The sequence below is a fragment of the Anser anser genome, assembly GCF_964211835.1.
Source record: "Anser anser genome assembly, chromosome: 14".
Classification (NCBI taxonomy): Eukaryota; Metazoa; Chordata; class Aves; order Anseriformes; family Anatidae; genus Anser; species Anser anser.
Window position 1 is genome coordinate 15,542,018 of NC_139735.1, and position 19,435 is coordinate 15,561,452.

At 37.9% G+C, this 19,435-nt stretch overlaps 1 protein-coding gene across 12 annotated transcripts in view; it reads left to right on the forward strand.

The window, feature by feature from the left end:
* Positions 1–19,435, forward strand: part of SLIT3 (slit guidance ligand 3) — a 512,478-nt gene that overhangs the window by 381,920 nt on the left and 111,123 nt on the right. For all 12 annotated transcript variants that reach the window (XM_083798318.1, XM_083798310.1, XM_083798313.1 and 9 more), the window contains 4 exons: positions 4,654–4,804; positions 6,010–6,084; positions 14,357–14,500; positions 18,170–18,313. In XM_083798318.1, coding sequence (XP_083654444.1) covers positions 4,654–4,804; positions 6,010–6,084; positions 14,357–14,500; positions 18,170–18,313 — 514 coding nt within the window. The remainder of the gene's footprint in view (positions 1–4,653; positions 4,805–6,009; positions 6,085–14,356; positions 14,501–18,169; positions 18,314–19,435) is intronic.

Sequence of the window (19,435 nt, forward strand, 5' to 3'; positions counted from 1 at the left end):
GTAAAGGATGACCTCTTGTATCCAGCACCTTTTTGCATGGGTGGAGTGGAGAGCAGCTCTCAGTGAACCTTCAGCTTGTGCTTCTCCATGCTGCTTCCTCTCAACGCTCTTCTCTCTTTGACGCTGCCTAACTCTGACTCTGGCTGTTCATGGGGTTTTCCTTTGTGCTTGATCTAACCATGTGGTAGAACAATACAAATTGAACATGGTTCTGTCAAGCACCATGGAAGGCTGCATACTCCCTGCCGCATGGCATGCTGGGATACTTCTGCTGTTTTCAGAAGCATCAAAAGGTGAGAGATTCCCCTTTTCTCACAGGAAAAGTCAAAAAGGTGATGTGTGTTGCTTAACCAAACTCCCAGGCACCTGTTGGACTGCGAGGGGAAACCCTAGTGACAATTGGGTCAGACTTTCCAAAGGGCTTGCATGCAGAATAACCATTTCCAAGTAATTCATCTGTTTAATTGCTCTTAGAATGAAAAAGTTAGGCATCCTGTTAATGGATTTGATTCAAAGGTGATTCCAGCTATACCTACAGAGATGAAAAATATTTTTGTCTACTTACCTTATAAATGATGTAAATACATCTCTCTGTTTGAGCTGCCCTTTGAGTCCTTCGGCTTGAGGTACGTTTGGATGCCATTTTGTGTAATGAGATGCCTGATGCTTAACGTAACCTTGGATCTGATTTGAGTAATCTTAATGTGCTGGCATTTCATTATGAAGAAGTATACTGCAAAAGAACTTCAGAAGAGTCTGCAAAGCATTATCTTCTGTCTCGTGAAATGACACCAGTAATGTGGCCTGTGTGAAAGCAGTGTTATCCAGTAGTTACATAGCACAAAGCTGAGTCAGCATTCTCAAATAAGCCTTTTTGGATCAGACAGCGTAGGTAAGATCTTTAATGTACTTCTGCATAACTTTTCCACCATGTAAAGTAGAGATAATTACAGCTATTTCTTAAAGTACTTTGAGGGCCTCACGCAGAAATTTTCGTATATGGAAATATTGCCTCATCTTGTGGAGCTGCTACATACCTGTTGTGGAGCCATCAAATGGAGGATATCTGTGATTTGTTAGATTTTCTCTTTAATTACTGATAAGAATTAATACTACTGATGGGAAATTATGTAAAGTAATGTATGTCCTGTGTTGTTGTTTTGTGTTTGTTTGTTTGTTTTTTTCCTAAAAACCTATGAGAATTGTGATCTAGTGGTTAAGTGATGAAGTGAGTGTCAGGATTCCTGGGGTTTTGGCCAAGTATTAAACCCAGCGACATCCATGATACTATTTTTGCCAAATTTCAGACAGTTGGATCCATTTTTTCTAGAAGGAAATATCAGGTCAATCTTCAAGACCTGAAAAAATAGCTTATTTTTTTCCAGAAGAGATCATCCAGCACTCCTTTTGAGTCCTTTGGGAATTGTTTGGTTTTAAAAACTGAAATCTGGTTTACTAAGCGATTAAAATAGGACAAAAAGCTATTCGTCTTTGCTGCTTTATTTCTTTGTGCGAGTACTAGAAAAGCACCTAAAATTTGCAAGCACTTGGAAATGTGGTATTTCTTTATCACAATACTGCTGTTCTATAAAAAGGCATGTGGTCTTGCTTTATGATACTTAGGAATTATAATGCACTGGTACCTCGTAGTGGTGTCACAGATCGTGAAATGAAAATGTTATCAGTGTAAACTAGCAATTCAGATAAACACATTCAGTTAAACACAGGCCTTGCTGTTGCCTTGGCTAATCATGTTACGCATGTTAAAGAATTCTTTAGTTTTGGAAATTTCTGGAAACTCCCAGGTTGTGTTTTGCATTCAGCCAAGCTTCATGGAGTTCTCATCTACAATGCACACGTGCCTTCAGGTATACTAAAATGATCAAATGGCTGGTCTGGAATAGTAAAATGAAGTCAGGTGTGTGTTCTGTGCGTGTCTGACATCTTTTTCTACAGGTGATTTTGGAAGTACAAGAAGTACTGCATGCTTGTGATGTCTAATTGCGCTTCCTGAATCCTGTTATATCCACTCAGAGCCATGTAGTAGTGCAGTGATAAAGCCCTGTGTGTAGAAATGGGGGTATGTACGTAACTAGTTCTGCAAGTAGATGGCTCAGTTTCACATTAGTATCAAAGATGGGAATATCTTCATAGAGCAGCCACCAGTCCAAGTGATCTCAAGGCTTAGGTCAAATAGTAAATTTTATCTATTTATCTTTGTCTAACGGATGACTGAGTGCTGGCTGAGCATATGCATGCTATTGATTGCTTTTGACTGTGCTTATCCAGGTAATTCTTATTTGAACCCTTATTTTGTTTTATTAAAAAGTAAAAATTCATTTTATTTTAATAAAATAAAAAATAAAATAATATGTAGGAAGGTGTTGTTTGGTGGCTTCCTCTCCTGCTGAGCTGGGAGGGCTTTACCCTACCACGAGCGTGGAGGTCGTGGAGAGGTGCCCACATCACAACAGCTTCTCATGGCTGATGCTGTGTGGGAAGTTGTACACCATCAGGAGACTGAATCTGCTAAGTCAGAATGTGGTAAATATTCTTTATTTACTCTGCCAGAAAGCTTCAGGAAAAAAAAAGAAAAGCCAATTTTCACTCTCTGATGATGACACTCCATTTTATCCTTCAGAAAACTTTCCACTTACTTTCCTATCCTTCTTTTTTCCGTAGGAAAATGAATCCTGTATCCATAAGTTGACAAAAAATTATGCTTAATAAAATCTTACCCTGTGAAACTTCATGATGTTTGTGATTATTCTTTCAAATAATGTTTTTACAATGAAAATTAGATTACTTGTTCGGGGGTTAATTTGAGGATTTCCAAGACACTTTTCACTGAAAAATTTTGCTTTTATTTTTCAAGTTGTACCGTAATTGTAGCAGTTCTAATAAATTCTCATCCTGATAGCTGTTCACTTTGGTGTTATTTCTAGGAATCATAAACAACCAAAACAACTGTTTCATGGACCTAAGGAAAAATAGCAGTATGTTCTTGTAATCAAAGCATGATATGTTCATCACTTGACATTTTATCCTGGCTGCCAAGCCGGGAATTTTTAGGACCAGAAATCAGATGCTTGGTTTTTGTTTTTGTTTTTCCCCAAAAAAGACAGAGTTTGAATGATGGTGGTATGAAGAAGGCTTAGTAGTTTTGAAATACTTTAAAATGCCCAGTGGTCCTAATATTTAAGTGCTGTGCCATCAAGCTAAAAAAACAGCAGTCAAGTTTCACTTTAGATATGTAATTTACAAGAACCATGATAAATTGCAAATTATTTAGCAGCACAGAAGCAGTGCTGCTGTGTACAGAGTTTCAGAGTTTCTGTGTACAATGCTGTGTGTAATGTTTCTCATAATCTAGTTTGGAATTACAAAACTAAACCCAAGTGTGTCTGTGGAATCAAAATGTTAGATTGCCTGCAGAATTGCTTGCTTTCACTGCATCACCCTGTGGAGGTGATGTGCAACATAAATTAAAATAATAGTGATCTAAAAAAAAAAAATAGTACACGGCCATAAAACGAGCAGTGGTGTATTTATCAGTCTGGAAGAGGGAAGCAGGTGAAGAATGTCATCAAGTCTCTAAAACCAAATTTCAGCTCAAGTTTAAGTTTTTGTTGATGTTTTCAGGTTCTCTTTAAAATCTGAACTTGCTCAGATCATTCCTGAGAAAGCCCTGAAATTGACTTTTAAGACTCTGGAAAAATTAAAAATACTTTTTGGTAGTTATGATCACTGGACATAGCACAAGTTCCTGAGACAATTCTGGTGTTACCATTGTGAAATATGAAGTGAGCGGACAGGTAATGCATGGCAGGGCCTGTCTTGGCAACACTTTGATTACATACACTTTTATTAATGCTTCTGGTTCCTTGAAACACAGAGATCAAGTTTCAAACCTGCAGTTATTAAAAGAGAAAAACCAAACCAGAAAAGGACAGATTAGTTCACTGAGCCTAATTGGAAAAGCATTTCATTAGAATGGGTCAAAAACCTAGTCAAAGAGGTCTGGCATTCGTGGTATAATGGTACATGAGGGAGTGCTTCTCACTAAGTACGGTCTACCCGTTCCTTAATTAAAATGAAAATGATTTAAAGTGCTATTACTTTCCTCCGCTGTTTGTTTAACATAGTTAATAAAGGTATCTAATTGTTGGAAAATTGGCAAGGTTCTCTTGTACACGGTTACTCTCAAAAATAGCTCTAATAGCTGAGGTCTGAAAATTTTGCTGTTTAATGATTTTTTTTTAATATATCATCTGAATGCATCAAGATAATGCCTGCTTTCATGAGATTCTTATTCCTACTTGTTGGTATAAGTGCAGAGCATGAAAAAGTGACTGCTGGAGCTTCTTTGAAACAGACCTCGGCTTAAAAAAAAGATGCCTTAGCAGGAATAAGATAAGCAATTAACCTAGCAAGGGAAAACAGACAAAACAGAGGCTAGTCTTGGGAATCATTTAAAAAAAAAACTGCTGGGGGAAAAAAAAAGAAAAGAAAAAAAAGCTTTAGCAAGTATTGAAATTGTGTGCAGGAGCTGGTAGCTGATAGGAGGCAGTGTTGAAAACTGATTCCATAAAATCTCTGATTGCTGCAGATATCAGGAGCTGTTTGCTGGAATATATTTTCTCTTTATTGCAGGGTCTGAGGATTACAGAAGTAAATTCACCGGGAAGTGTTTCATGGATCTTGTCTGTCCTGAGAAGTGTCGCTGCGAGGGAACAGTTGTAGACTGCTCAAACCAAAAACTCACCCGATTACCCAGCCACCTTCCCGAATATACTACTGATCTGTAAGTGCTGCCTCTCCAAGATGTGCTCAGAAGAGCATGTTGGTTTTCCTAGTTTTTAAAGGTTGTATAAGATACTCGGCAATTCAAGGCACCTTGAATTTTTGATCCCTATGGGAAACACAGGGTGAGTTGATTTTATTTCAAAGGAGCACCACAGCTCTCTTACTTTCTCAGCTCTTGTGCCAAGTGCGGGTATGAGAAAGGAGACATGGCCCTGTACATCAACTGCCTGCGTGTCTTCTTGCAATGCTGTCCTGTCACATGGCTTAAGCAGGAATTATTTGTATGGTTCCTCTTCCGTTGACCTTTGAGGCCTTTGCCTTTGCATCTGGATATTTTTCTTTAAAAAGTGAATTAACTCTTTTGAGTTAAATCTCTGATCAGGAATTCATTCCATCTCAGCGGTGCTTGTTACCTGGGTGAAATGGCTCTGTCTAAAACCAATATATTGTTAAGCTGTATGCAATTTTATGAAATATATCTGCTTTTAGAGATTCTTAGGAACTATAAACGTAATATACAGCTAAGGACATAATACACAGCTAAGGAGTACATAAAAATATTTATGACTTAGTAACTTAAGAATCTGTTTCTCTTGTTTTGTTAGCAGTCCCTTCAAACACAATTATGTTTTTTTGGTAGTATGTTCTTCATTGTACTTAAGACACTCTAAGCGAACCGCAGTAATTGTTGTTCTGAAGTTAAGATAGAAGAATACAGGAGAGAGAGATCCAGAAACACAGCAAGTTATCTATGTAGAAAAATTGAGCTACATGTAATCAGAATTTGCATCCAAAGCATGCCAAGATGGTAGCTTTTGCATTATTTGCAAAGACCAATAGATTTTGATGAGGAAGAACTTGAAATCAAATCCCTTCAATTTATGTGGATCAATTTCCAGCTGCATGACTCCTGTATGCAAGAGGGACGTTTAGTCAAGCACAAACAAGGCTTTGTGATGGTTATAGTTAATAATCTCTTATCCTTCGCATTGGAAGAAGGCATTCTGACATTGCCCTTTGGCATTATGCTCTTAAGGCATCCTAAGCTTTTATAACTTTTCACTCTAGGAGTCTGAGACACATGGCAGATAGTATCTTGTTTAACAAAGGTCATAATTCTCTGTGTGGCAGTCCTGTATGTCACAGAGAGATATCTATAGAGATCTTTGAAGCATTAAATGTCTTTTTGTTTGTTCCTCTCAGGCGTTTGAATGACAATGATATTTCTGTTTTGGAAGCTATTGGACTCTTCAAGAAATTACCCAACCTCAGAAAAATGTAAGTTCAAGTTATTTGCTTGTTAGAATACATGCTTGGATTGTAAGGAAGGAGGAGGGGATAAAGTTTTTATAGTTCAGTACTGCAGTAGCAGAATTCATTATTTGTAATGTTAATTTAAGGAAACTGAATGACTTACGTGTTGGATGGACAGGCCCAGTTAAAGCACAGTGACAGGTGAAGACCCCTATGCTGACCTCTCAGCATTCTTTACGCTATATTTCTTAAAGTCTTCGACTCGTAGAGACTGAAGGTAATTCCATTCCAGAATTTATTTAGATATATGCCTATTGTTAGAGATGACCACCAATTTTAACTTTTCCTTTTTTCTTTTGAATGTGTTATCTTACACGATAACTGAGGCAACCATTACGTTTCAAGTATGACTCCAAATAGTGCGATTTTGTCAAACAGTCAAAGGGAAGTAGTATTACAAGAAATAGGTGGTGACAGTTTCTTTTGATCACTATGGTTTTAGAGAAGAGAATCAAGTAGCTATTTAAAGATCTGTATAATTCTGGTAGCAATCAGAGTATCATCACTATTCAGGATATATATTTAATAAGAATAGTGTGTGTTTTGCAAAGAGAAAAATATATTAGATAACTTTTGATCTTCTAAATGGATCTTCCTGATGTTTTTCAAAGTTTTAACTCTATGATGCCATTGCTAATATCTTCTTTGTTTACTTTTAGTAAGATTTTGTTGTTAGATTCAAGGTAATTGTGGAAAACCAAGCAATTGACTTTCTGTTTGGTGTTTCTTTCATGTGGTTTCAGTCACCTGGAGATTCCTAGCCATTTGAAGCTGTGTAAGGTCATAGGGGCTTTGGAGACAACTGTAGTGTGATTCTTACATCAGTATTATTTCTTCAAGAATGTCAGATGCAGCACTGCAGATTTGAGAGTGTGGGGTATGCTTGTGCAAGTACAGGCCACCAGACTTGGGGAATCAATCATAAGCATTAGCCTAGTATTTTATGAATGATCTCTAAGTTGTAGCTAAAGTGTACTTAGAAACTAACTTGTTGATATTGTTGAACTGTTCTGTTTTCTATATAAGCAGATAGGAAATGGGGAAAAAAATGCACTGTATATAAAGGTACACATCAATAGGACAGAATCTGTCCTCATCAGACCTTCAGGATTTGTTTTGAAAGTTGGTAAGATGGCATAGCTGGAGTAATTTCTTTCCTTTTATTTAAAACTTAATGTAGGTCAGTTACAGTGCTGTCCTTCATGTTCCCATTAATCACTCACGTGGAGGGATGCCTCAACAGGGCTGTGTCGTTATGCATAACAGCGGCATGAATTGGCTTCGAGAGGGTTTTTTAAGAGTGTTTCCTGTGAAACAAAACATCCTTCTGGTCTGTTCTTGACAGGCAGTGCGAACAAAGAGGTACAGGTGCAGTTCACATGAATGGCAAAGAGCAGTAGTTGTGCCCCATACTTCATAAAAGGTCTGTCTCGTGCATTTTTTAGTGGCAGCCCCTAAGCAGAGCCTGTTTAAGATACTCTGTATAGTTGAGCTGATTTCTTCTACTGGATGTTGTGAAGAAACACCTCAATTTGACTACACGGATTTTCTGAAAAGGATATTGCTCCATCAGAGAAACAACATGTCAACCATGGCCTTACTCAGTAGCTTGATTCTTAATAAGCCAGATTGGTCATCTTTTTTCTAATTCTCCCAATTATATTTTGTGAAGGGACTGGGTAGCCAGGAAAAACATACATCCCTTTCCTTCTGTGTTATTGTTTGGCCTTTACTAAGTATCCTTCAGCTAATTCATAGTCCTCTTTCCATCAGGTAAGAAGGATTTAGTGACTGTATAGGGAAATATCGGTGGATAGGATTGCAGCTGTTAATGGTACTAATGCACCGGCTCTGTGTGTGTGGCAGGTTGGAAAAACTCTTCATTAAGCTTTACTGCTTATTGCTGCTATTAATTTAAGGAAGAAGAGTATTGATCAAATACCCGTTTTTCATTGTGTATAAGGAACAAGAATTTTTACAGTTATTTAATTTGGCAATATTGACTTGGTCTCATCATATTCCTTGTCCGTTCAAGTGTTAAAGGAGAACAGCAGGTAGAGGAATGTGCCTAGCAATTGTATTGCTTCCTAGGCTTAAGGAAAGAGTTCAAAGCTTTGCACTGGCAAGCCATTGGCCAAAATCGCCTTTGGTCAGCAGGTATCAATATAACACCCTTTATTTTACTTTTTTTTTTTAAATTCATCTCTGCAATTCTTTTTTTTTTTTTTTTCGAAATGAAAAGTGCTGAGATAGCCAATTTAATTGCCTTTTCATGGTTAGCCTAAGTTGAGAGGATAGATTTTTAAAGGGACATTTGAATGATTGCCCTCTGTTTTTTCTTCACCTCAGTTTATGACTCAGTGACAAAGGTGTGTCAAGGAAATTTGCAGAGAAGCTACTCTAACAGTTCTGCTCTGGCTAGGAGAGCTCCAGTGTAATTCCAGAGACAGAGGAATTAGCCCTTGCTTCCTCTTGACTAGTGTTCCTTCTTGGTGCCTCCTCAATTTATATTATACTGATGTGTAGCTTTGGTTTATAACATGCACACTTTGAGGTTGACTGCAAATTGGACCTTAAGGAGGATTCAAATTATATTTACATTCTAGGTATATGTTCATGATTGTTCTTTTGTCACTTAAGCTCTGTCAGTTGTGCATGTCTATATGTGTCCAGTAGCATATCACAATCTCTTGGTTTTTTTTAGTAAGATTCCGAAGGGATGTACACACAGATTTGGTGTTGGCATATTAGGGTTTCTCCAGTGATTATGTGTGGTAATGGTCTTTAATTTTCTTTAAACTGTGTCTTGTACTCTCCTTGGATTGTAGCAGGAATCTTAAATCTCTTTGTTCAAGACTTAGAGTTCAGCTAATTCCTAAAAGATTTCCACAGGGAAGATGTATCATTTGAATAAGACAACTACGTTGTATTCACAAATTCACAAATTTGAAATCAGATTTTATTGGAGTATGAGGGTCTTTCCATGAAAAGACAGTATTTCAGTATTTTGGCTAGCTTTATTTCCTGGCATAGGTGAAGTTCCTTTTTTTTTTTTTTTTTGAGAAAGGAAACTGAAATCATCTATCTCTAATCCTGAAAAGGATATTTGACAGTTCATTCTGGTTTTTTTTAGGATTTAATTTGTCAGTAAATATTCCTCCTAAGCTGAATCTTATTGTATGTTGTATCAGCCCAGGATTTAATACATGTTAATGCAAAACAGAATTGAATTCTTGATATAGAAATTTAAAGGTCAGAGAGACATAATGCAAAGTTATGCCCCATTTTTCTAGGATTTAAATTGCTAAGATTACTGTGTTATTCTTTAAAAGGTTAACATGTCTGCATATGTCTTTAAAAAAATCAACTTTAATAATTAGCTGCAAAATCCTGTATACATAGTACTATTTTCATAGCCAAAATTTGAATCTATCTTTATGTTTAATGCTTTTTACAGTGCAATAAAAAGGTTGATGTAGATTACTGTAAGTAGATCCAGCCCCACCCAGATGTAATTTACTGGGTTCTTCAGTGGCTTTTGCTGGATGCCCTGAACTCTCTTTTGCTGTCAGTGACTTCTTACCATAGCACCTCACTTGCTTTTGTAAGTTTAAAGGCATGACTTGAAAGCAAAAGTCACATTGCACTGGCTTCCAGCTCCAAGAACTGCATTGCTAGTGTTTTGCACTGGGGTCACCTCAAGTTGTTAATCAGCGAAAGAAAAACTCCAGAGCTTGAGGACTCCCGTGACAGCAGGAGTGTGGAGTTGTCTTCTGGCCATGGGAGACAGGTTCAAGCATCAAATCCCCCCTCAGTACCCAACTCAGTGGGAGCAAGGAGATGCACTCAGTTGTAGAGATGGGATACTGACCTGCAGGGAGAGGCTGCAGCTCCTTGGTATCAGCTCCAGCCCTCTCCCTGGAAATCAGTGGGACCAGCTGTCCCAACTGGGGGCCCAGAAGCTGTTTCTGCAGAGGAAGAATTGGCACCAAGCTCACATTCAGAACAAAAAGGTTAACTGCCATATTTCATGCACTGCTGCGGAGAAAGGGTACTGACCTCTTTTATTCTGTTGAAGAACAAGAACAATAAAAAAATACTTACCTCAAAACCTGGAAGGGACATCTGACAGTTCACTCTGGTATTTCTTGCCAAAGTTACAAAGTGAATATAAAATACAGTCTTATAACAGGAAATGTCAGAGTGTCTTGGCCATAGCTAGTACTGCCAACCCCACCTTTAGTATATAATTAACTTTGGAGGCTTAATTTGTCTGTAGGTATTTCTCTTACATTAAATCTTACTGTATGACATGTCAGCCCAGGATTTAATACACTTTACGTGCAAAATAAAACTGAATCATGATAAAGTTTGCAGATGAGAAGTCAGTTTGATAAACATAAACTTAAGTTTCTTGGAAAGGTAAAAGTAGTTTCTGGCTTTAGAAACAGCTGTTACCTGCTGTTCTTTCCCCTAAGCATAAATTTTACCATGGCAATTGAGGTCACAGAAATCTGTCACTTTTTATACAGAAACAGACTTTATTTTGTGGAAATGAAATTGTGGAGAGTGTTGTGATATGTGGCATTTGGGCTTATCACATGCCTCCTTTTTTTTCAGTGATACCATCAATCTGCTCTGCTGCATGAAATGTATGAATGTCACTGAGTATATTTCTGTATCTGTCTGTAGTATTTAAGACTTTCAGTGCCATCCTGCTCCTGAGAACAACTCACTCTGTAAAAGACAGCCAGACTGTTGGTAAGAGCTGTAAAATATTCTCAGCAAACAACCTTCCTCCACAAGAATGCAATTGCTCTGGGGTTTTCCTCCCAAAATATACTTAAAGACTCCACACACACCACCAACAGCCTGAAATATTCTTGGGAAAACCCCATTCAGAACAGGCTGTTTGTATGTTAAAACAATAAAATGCAAGTTGAGACCAAGCAGAGTCTTTGCAGTTGGACTGCACTCTGGTGGTTGTGCTCATCGTAGTTCAGCAGCGTGTGCTGGTAATTCAGTGGTGAATACCACAATGAAATGTTGAAACTGACCCAGCAGGTACAGCAGGATGAATGGTTCTGTTAAGACTGAATAGAATCCAGCTTGTTCTGTGTTGAAGTTAGAAGATCAACAGAAATAATATTATCATAAACTTTAGCCATAAGGTAAATAAAATCTGACTGAAAAGTGAGCTGTGTGAACAATCTCACCTTGAGAGCTTCCTAAATCTGTTCATTTCCTATTCACAGCCACACATAAAGTAAACCCAGGCTTTCTGAAAATTTCTTTTGACCTCTTACCCAAAACGCAAGTCTGGAAATAGGATTAAAACTTATCACTGTGGTAGATCAGGGTCCTTCTGGAAACAATAGCCCTCTTGAGTGACCAGGTTGACTATAGGTTCCCATCTGGGTCGTGCCAGAGGCCATAGGTCTCTTGGTAAATACTCAAGGTTCATTTTCTTTTCCACTGTCTTCCAGTATTTCAAGAACACTTCCTGATAGAAACTTAACACTGTGAGAGGATGACGCATTTCTGTAATGGGAGTTTGCTATAAACTCTGTCAGAAGTTTTCTGATAGAAAAAAATGTTTCTTGTCAAGTGCTGTGGTCATTATATATGAAAGATTATTTTTGTGCTGGGAAGGACAGACTAAAGCTCTCTAAGTTGGAAAGCAGGCAAAGTTTTACTGCTTTTATTTTTTAAGGTTTGTATCAACAGTTGGCTATTTTTCTGATAATTCTAGACTGAAAAGTATGTAATTTCTCATGTCTGTTATTCTAGAGGGTCAGACATTCAGGATGATACATCTTCTGAGTGAATAAGTGCTGTCATCTACCAATTTTTTTTGTTGCATTCTGATAAGGAAAACCTTAATTTAGGAAGACAAATTAAGAAATCTGGATTGTCAGAACATCTGCTTTGACAGTACTCCAAGTGGGATTGCAGGACAGTATTTTCCTTACCTTTTTGTTATTGTAAAGCTTGTCTTTTCGCTGCCTTGCAACTTTGATTTTGTCATAGCATTTAATCTTGGATTTTCAAGACTCTTGCATGGGAAAGGTACATATAATTGGCTTTTTCTGCAACTGCTAGCATATTTTTGGATAATTTTATGTTGTTGAAATGATTGGGCGTTGTTAGCTCAAACAAGTGAAGTTGCCTATCTACAGAAGTTCTTTGGCAGCAAAGAAAAGTCAGATGGTTTGGATTGTTTAAAGGTGCCAGTTCCTTGGCAAATTATGGCCAGCCTTCCTCTCCAATATTTGCTTTTTTGCCTGGAGTATCCAATCATCCATTAAAATTGCACCCATTTTTAGTAAATGTGACTAAATATCTTTTAGATGGTAAAAACTAATAAAACTTTTTAACAAGTATAGGTCAGTTTGCAATCTGTGAATTGAAAGTTAAAGTCTTTGTATTATAGTAACTCACCCTCCCTTCCCACCACAAACATTTACTTATTTATTCATTTATTTTTGTGCAAATAAGCATCATGGGGTGATCTTTACCAGGAAAGGGATTATTGGGAGCAATTACTTATGCCAGCATTCAAAAGAGATGCTGAGGTATAAACATTTCCATTAGAGAAATAGCTGAGCACCCAAATTAAATGCATATGTCAGCATATCCATCCTTGACTTGCTTTAACTCACATAAGCTCTTCATGTGAGCGTTAGACAAAGTACAAAACCCCTGGAAAGCAAAATCTGTGAGTATTTCTATATACTTTTATATCATTTTTGGCTGATTGCTGGCATACTGCTATTCTTTCTGATCACGGAAAGCACAAGAGGTGATGGACCACATGCTGTAGGACCCAGTGTCTGACAGTTGTTCAGCAGACATAAACCAGCATACTCATATCCCACATGAAGCATATCTCCAAGACTCAACATTTTTTTATTAAGTGATGACTGCTGCAAAGAACAAGACCCACATTATTTGTGTCTGAGGCCAGGCTGTCCTGTTGCCATGTCTTCTGTCAGCTTTTATCCCAACAAGATTGCCTGTTCTTATAAGCACTGTAGCCCAGGTGCTAATCTGATACTTTGTCATTTGTTTTATATCACCTGGAGTTGGGTTTTGAAACTATTACTCATTCTGCATGCGTAGTGGGATCATTTCTGGAATGAGATGCTATTCAGTATGAGTAATAGTGTTGGAATTTGGCATCTTCTTGGGAACAAGAGAGTATCTTTTACTTTCTCTTTTTTATTGTAGACAGTAAAACAATAAATAGTTTTTCCTGTCAAAGGCCTACACAAATAGGATTACATACTGTAATCTCTACAGGGCTTCATAAGGACATGCTTGAAGGACTGAGGCCCAAGGTCTTACAGTGCTTAAGGCCTTTTATATAAGTGTTTTAAATAATTAAAAACCATTCATTTTTATGCATCTCTAAGGTCATTTTATCATTCAGAAGTTTTCTATTCACTGGGTTTTTCACAAATATGAAATATTCAGAAGATTCACTTTGCATTTCATCAGAACTTCATTTAACTTTCTAGATTGAAGATCTCCAATGTTGATCTATAAGCAAACATCTTGAGACTGTATAGGCAGAGTAAATATTTAGAAAATAATGTTGTATATTGCGGTAGATGTGAACTGAGAATTAAGTGATAGGCATTTCATTTTGAATGATGGTGTTAAATTTAAATGCCTGGGAGTTCATGACTGTACATATAATTTTTTTTTATCAGATACATGCAGTCACACAGTTATTTATCTTACAGAAGCACTGGGTTTAAAAAGAGTAAAGGTCCTGGTACACTAAACGAATGGGCTCCATATTTCAATGTGTGCTGGTAGCTGTTTTAATGGTAGCTGATTTAATTGCAGAGCACCTAGTCTCAGCAGTCTCCATAAGTTCAAGAACATAAATCTGATGTTAGAAAACCATTTATTGTAGGTCTGAGACCCTTATAAGCAACAATGAGATGAGATATGAGAGCTGGTAAATCTGTGGATTTAAATACTCTTGATTATCTGTTCTGTGTTTTTTGTGAGCAGAGTGAAGGAGAGCTGTTTGTAAGAGGATTAGGTGTACTTCTGAACTTCTGTATTCTCTCCTTGCTGACTGAATGTTTTCCTAGATAACCACTAAGATGCATATAACCTACTTCCCTTCTGTCCGTCCTTCCATCGTCCTTCCAGTGTGATGATGTATGTTTTGAATAAAACACTAATGCTTTTCTTACTGTTTCTGGTTGTCTCCTTCCAGAAATCTGAGCAATAATAAGATCAAGGAGATTCGAGAAGGCACATTTGATGGAGCTTCTGGAGTGCAGGAACTGATTCTGACAGAGAATCAACTGGAATCAGTACACGGACGAATGTTTAGAGGCCTCACAGGGCTGAAGACATTGTAAGTGCAAAGATCTGTCTTTCTCTGTTCCTCTGTAACTGGAGTGGTAGTGCTCAACTTCAGCAGCACTTGTTAAAATCTGTTACTAGACAGCAAATTCTAAAGCAGTGCCTTGTTTCAGTGTTATGAAACCTTCAGTAAATTTCTAGTCTTGGGTAGGATGTGAGATTTATCTTCTACCTCTGTGGAAGAAAACCGATTTTCAAAAGTTTCAGGAGCAACTTGATGGTGAACCTGTCATCGGTCAAATTTGGGCGTTTTTGGGCATACTTCTGTTATTTCCTATGGAAACAAGGTGTTTAGGAACATATTTGCTACCTATTAGTCCATCCTCACACCCCTGTCCTCTACCTAAATTGGAATTGTTGGTCTGCTCAAACCAAACCTCAGAGGAGGATAAGGAACATAAAAGATCTTAATGTCCTACAAACCATATGAAATCACCAGCTAGCAAAAGAAGGCTCAAGTTATTGCTACAACCAAATACAGATGTAGCTAAGCAACTTTGTTGTGGTTTAACCCGGCTGGCAGCTAAACACCACACAGCCGTTCGCTCACCCTCCCCCCTCCCTCTCTGGGATGGGGGAGAGAAACGGGAAAGTGAAGCCTGTGAGTTGAGATAAAGACAGTTTATTAAGACAGGAAAATAATAATAACAATAATAATAATAATAGTGATAATGATAATAGTATTAATAATAATAATGTGTAAGAAAACAAGTGATGCACAATGCAATTGCTCACCACCCGCTGACCGATGCCCAGCCTATTCCCGAGCAGCCGGCCCCCCACCCCGGCCAGCCACCCCTATATATTGTTTAGCATGACGTCAGATGGTATGGAATACCCCTTTGGCCAGTTTGGGTCAGCTGTCCTGGGTCTGTCCCCTCCCAGCTCCTGCTGCACCCCCAGCCTGCTCGCTGGCAGGACAGAGCAAGAAGCCGAAAAGTCCTTGGCCTGGTGTAAACACTGCTCTGCAACAATTAAAACATCAGCATGTTATCAGCGCTCTTCTCATCCTAATCCAAAACATAGCACCCTACCAGCTACTATGAGCTACTTAACTCTGTCCTAACTGGAACCAGGACAAACTTTAAGGCAGGCACAACCGTAATGTTGTAGTCCTGCTGGCAGAAGGTAGCTGGCCATTCACTCTGTACCAGGTGTATCAGCCCATGAGCACATGCATGACTTTGGGCTAGCTACAGCCTTGATTGCCGCAGAAATTACCAGTGGATATAGTATTAATGTGGTTGTGGTTGGGGAGAGCATGTATGAGACAGAACATAAACGCATAAGAAATTGGTTTGGTATTACTTGAGCTCTTAGAACAACTTTGTAATTTACTTCTTAGAACTAACACTTGTACATAAACTCACAGCAAGTAGCACTAATTTATTTTCAAGTTAAAAAATATATTGAAAGAAGGATCACAAAGAGGATTTCAAGATGGCATCTAATCTATTCCTTTTCCCCATCCTGAAAAACAGTCAGGTTTCCGATGACAGCAAAGACTCATGCCAGATGATGTGTATGATCCGTACGTGAAGAATTTCCACTTTTGCACAGTCTCCCTGCTGTAGAAAGAAAGCACTTGACTAGGCGGCTGCTGTCAGTAAATAGACTATAGGAATCAAATTGAAATTTAAAATCCGCAATTTATTCATTAGCAGCAAATGCTTCTTATGTTGCACAAAATCATCACACAATCCTTTCAGCCCTTACTCAAGTACAAAAAAAAAATAAAAAATCCAGTCTTCACTTGGAGGCCTTTGCCCTGTAATGACAAATGGGGAACTTTTCTCTTGCTATTCCTTAGCATTATTTTTCTTGGTATGGTTACAGCCATCTGTTCTTTTATGTATGCATTTTACTAAGGGAATTTAAAATACCATCCATAGATACTAAATTAATTTTCATAATGTAAAGCAGCCTGTGGCAGTGCTCCTAAGCAGTATTCAGCATTTTTTTAATAAAAAGATACTTAACATTCAAGCTATCCTGCTGACCTGACCTAAATTTCTCCCTAGCTGATAAAGCAGCCTAAATATACACAGCATGAAATGATGTTCTGTAAGTATAAGTTTTCCTTCAGGAAGGGCACACAGTGCATAGTATGCTGTGGTATAAAATCAAAGGTTTTGGCTTGAAGGACATATATATCTCCATTAATTGACTTTGAGCACTAAAATTGTGGCCTTTTATGAAGAGGTCATGCTGGACAGTCATTCTTAAAAGACTTTGTTTTCTAAAAGGCAGTAGATCACCATGGAATTGATGTATTGACATCCCAGTTCAGTCATCCCACCTTGCAGAATGACTGCACATATGTACAGAATAGAGAAAATGCTTCTGTATATGAATTTCCAAGAGTGACCTAAGCCGCTAAATGCATTATTTCTTTTATTTACTCTTACGTTTTAGAGTTCGTAGTCATGACCTGGCTTTCAAGCAGCTTTGTACTCCACGTGTAAGGCATGTGCCTCTCTGCCTCCTGACTCTTTTCTGACATAGTTTCACTCTAGTTGCAACACCAAAACCATTGCACTTGTAGTGGCTGTGGTGATAACTCTGTGTAGAGACTGGTAACGCTAAAGCAGTGTAATGTCCAGGTCTCAAACGCTGAGCGTTTGTGATTGCACAGTTAATCTCTCTTTGGTGTTTTTTAAGTATGTAAATGCCCAACTGGTGGATTCAAATAGATATAAATCCAGACTTCTAAGGGAGTCTGAATTGTCCTTGTTCACTGCATGAATTTGATACCAAAGAATGAACACTCCTTAATTGAGAGGATCAATTCACTGGAACAGCAGCATGAGCTGCATATATTGACTGGATTTCTGGTAGTATGCTTTAAATATGGAACAATTTTTCACCTAAGTAGAAATATTCCAACTGTGTGGTTATGTTTACAGATCCAGATGTTGATTGGCATGAATTGGAACATACTCTTTTTGCTGTGCAGAGGTACAAAATACTGCAGTCTTTCAAATTAATTAGGCTGTATCATCGAGTTCATTGTTACCATAACAACTCAGAGAGATGTATCTTCCAAAACACAGCATTGATTCATCTAGTACAAACACTGAGCAAAGAACAATTTATAGAATGGTTACTGCTTTCTGTCTTGTCAATTAATTATTATAATGAGATTTCAGAGCTTGCTTTAGGTCTGGAAATCTTTCCTAAGCTACTCCTTGATTTCTGCTAAGGGCGCTGTTTCCTTCCGTATTTCTGCAATGTGGATTACAAAAAACAACCACAATAGAAGCAGAAATAATGCAGTTAGTATTATTGTCACATAACCTCTGACAGTCTTTCTCAGTTGGTCTCAGAAATACATATTGACATGCTCTCAGATACTTACTAAATGAACAGACTTGAGTGTTTATTTCAAGTTTGCCACTAGTTGTAATTTTGATTGCACACTAATTTCAGATGTGGAGTTCCCATCAGCCTCTAATGCTGTGTGGAAGAAACGCATTTTAAATTCACAAGACAATGTTTATATGAGTTTAGCCCTCTTTTAGCTGTGTTGTACTTCAGCAATCAACAAAAATAGAGCACAGTACTTGCCAAACCATCTGTTGATGCCCTAGAAACAGGGCCTCCTGACCTGAATTTATATCCCCTCCCAATATTTCCTAATTCCTTGTTTTAATCTTCACAGGATGCTCAGGAGCAACTCTATCAGCTGTATAAACAATGACACCTTTGCAGGACTGAGCTCAGTGAGACTTCTTTCTCTGTATGACAATCATATCAGCACCATCACCCCTGGAGCCTTCAGCACATTAGTCTCTTTGTCTACAATGTAAGTTATCTTCTTACAATAAGAACACATCGTGATGCCTTTATTCCATGCCTTCTTTCTGAGGAGACAGCGTTTGAGTTTCAAAATCAAAATGCTTACTTATTCATATTTGGAAAACCTCATTTAGAGAAAGAAAACCCTATCCTACTGAAATCACAGGTTGTCTTTGAAAGATTCAGGGTATGATTCAGAAAAACATTTGAACTGCTTCAGCTAGAGTGGGTGAAAAAGCTCAGATGTTGCCAGCCTCAGGCAGGATGACTGCGTGTTTTGCTACGTTATAGCCTAGTGCAGTACACAGGAGGAGTTCAAGGAAAACAACCTCTTCAGATTCAGAATTGCATTAATTTCACTAGAGTCTAGTTTTGTAAGGACAGCATTCATTCTTGGATTTCAGTTAAATTAGTTAAATATCAGAAGAAATCTAGTAGCTAATGCTTAGATTTTCAGACGAACTTAAGAGGACAAAGCACTCCAGTCCTACTGAACATGAATTTAAAAATTCCAATCTAAGCTTTTCTGGTAATTCGCTTATATTTCTGTGCACTTCTTTGAAGTAGTTCCTTTGCTTTTCAAGTATTTGTACATACCTTTTGTGAGGTGTCCATTTTAATAAAATACAGACTGATAAATATGGAAAGAAAGTCTGCTCTTTGTTTCCAGCTGTGAATATGGACCCTGATGTTGCTGTTAGTGTAAGTTGTCTGATTAATTCCCTTCACGCTGCCCTGAAAATACACTTTAATTGTCCAACCAAAACAAACTATTGTAGCTATTGCATTTCAGGTTTTGAACCTGGACTTTTCTTCCATTACTTTCTGTAACCCCCAAAGCCCCATGAAACTGATGGACAAGAAACAAACACAACCAGATTATTTCTATTGACCATTTTCAAGTCACGGGACAAATCAAGTGGTACTTGCTGAAATCTTGTTCTCACTATGCTACAAGCAATGCCTACCTGCTTCTTGCACAGTTGCTTCTGTACTTCCTTCTGTGCATCCCTTAATAGCTGTGACTCTCTGAATTAGTCTACAAAGTCCCTGCCTTGTTTGAATGGAAGCATTTTTGTCATATTTTGTTAGAAGATGCCCAATTTTCTTCTTTTTTTCAGCTGCAGAT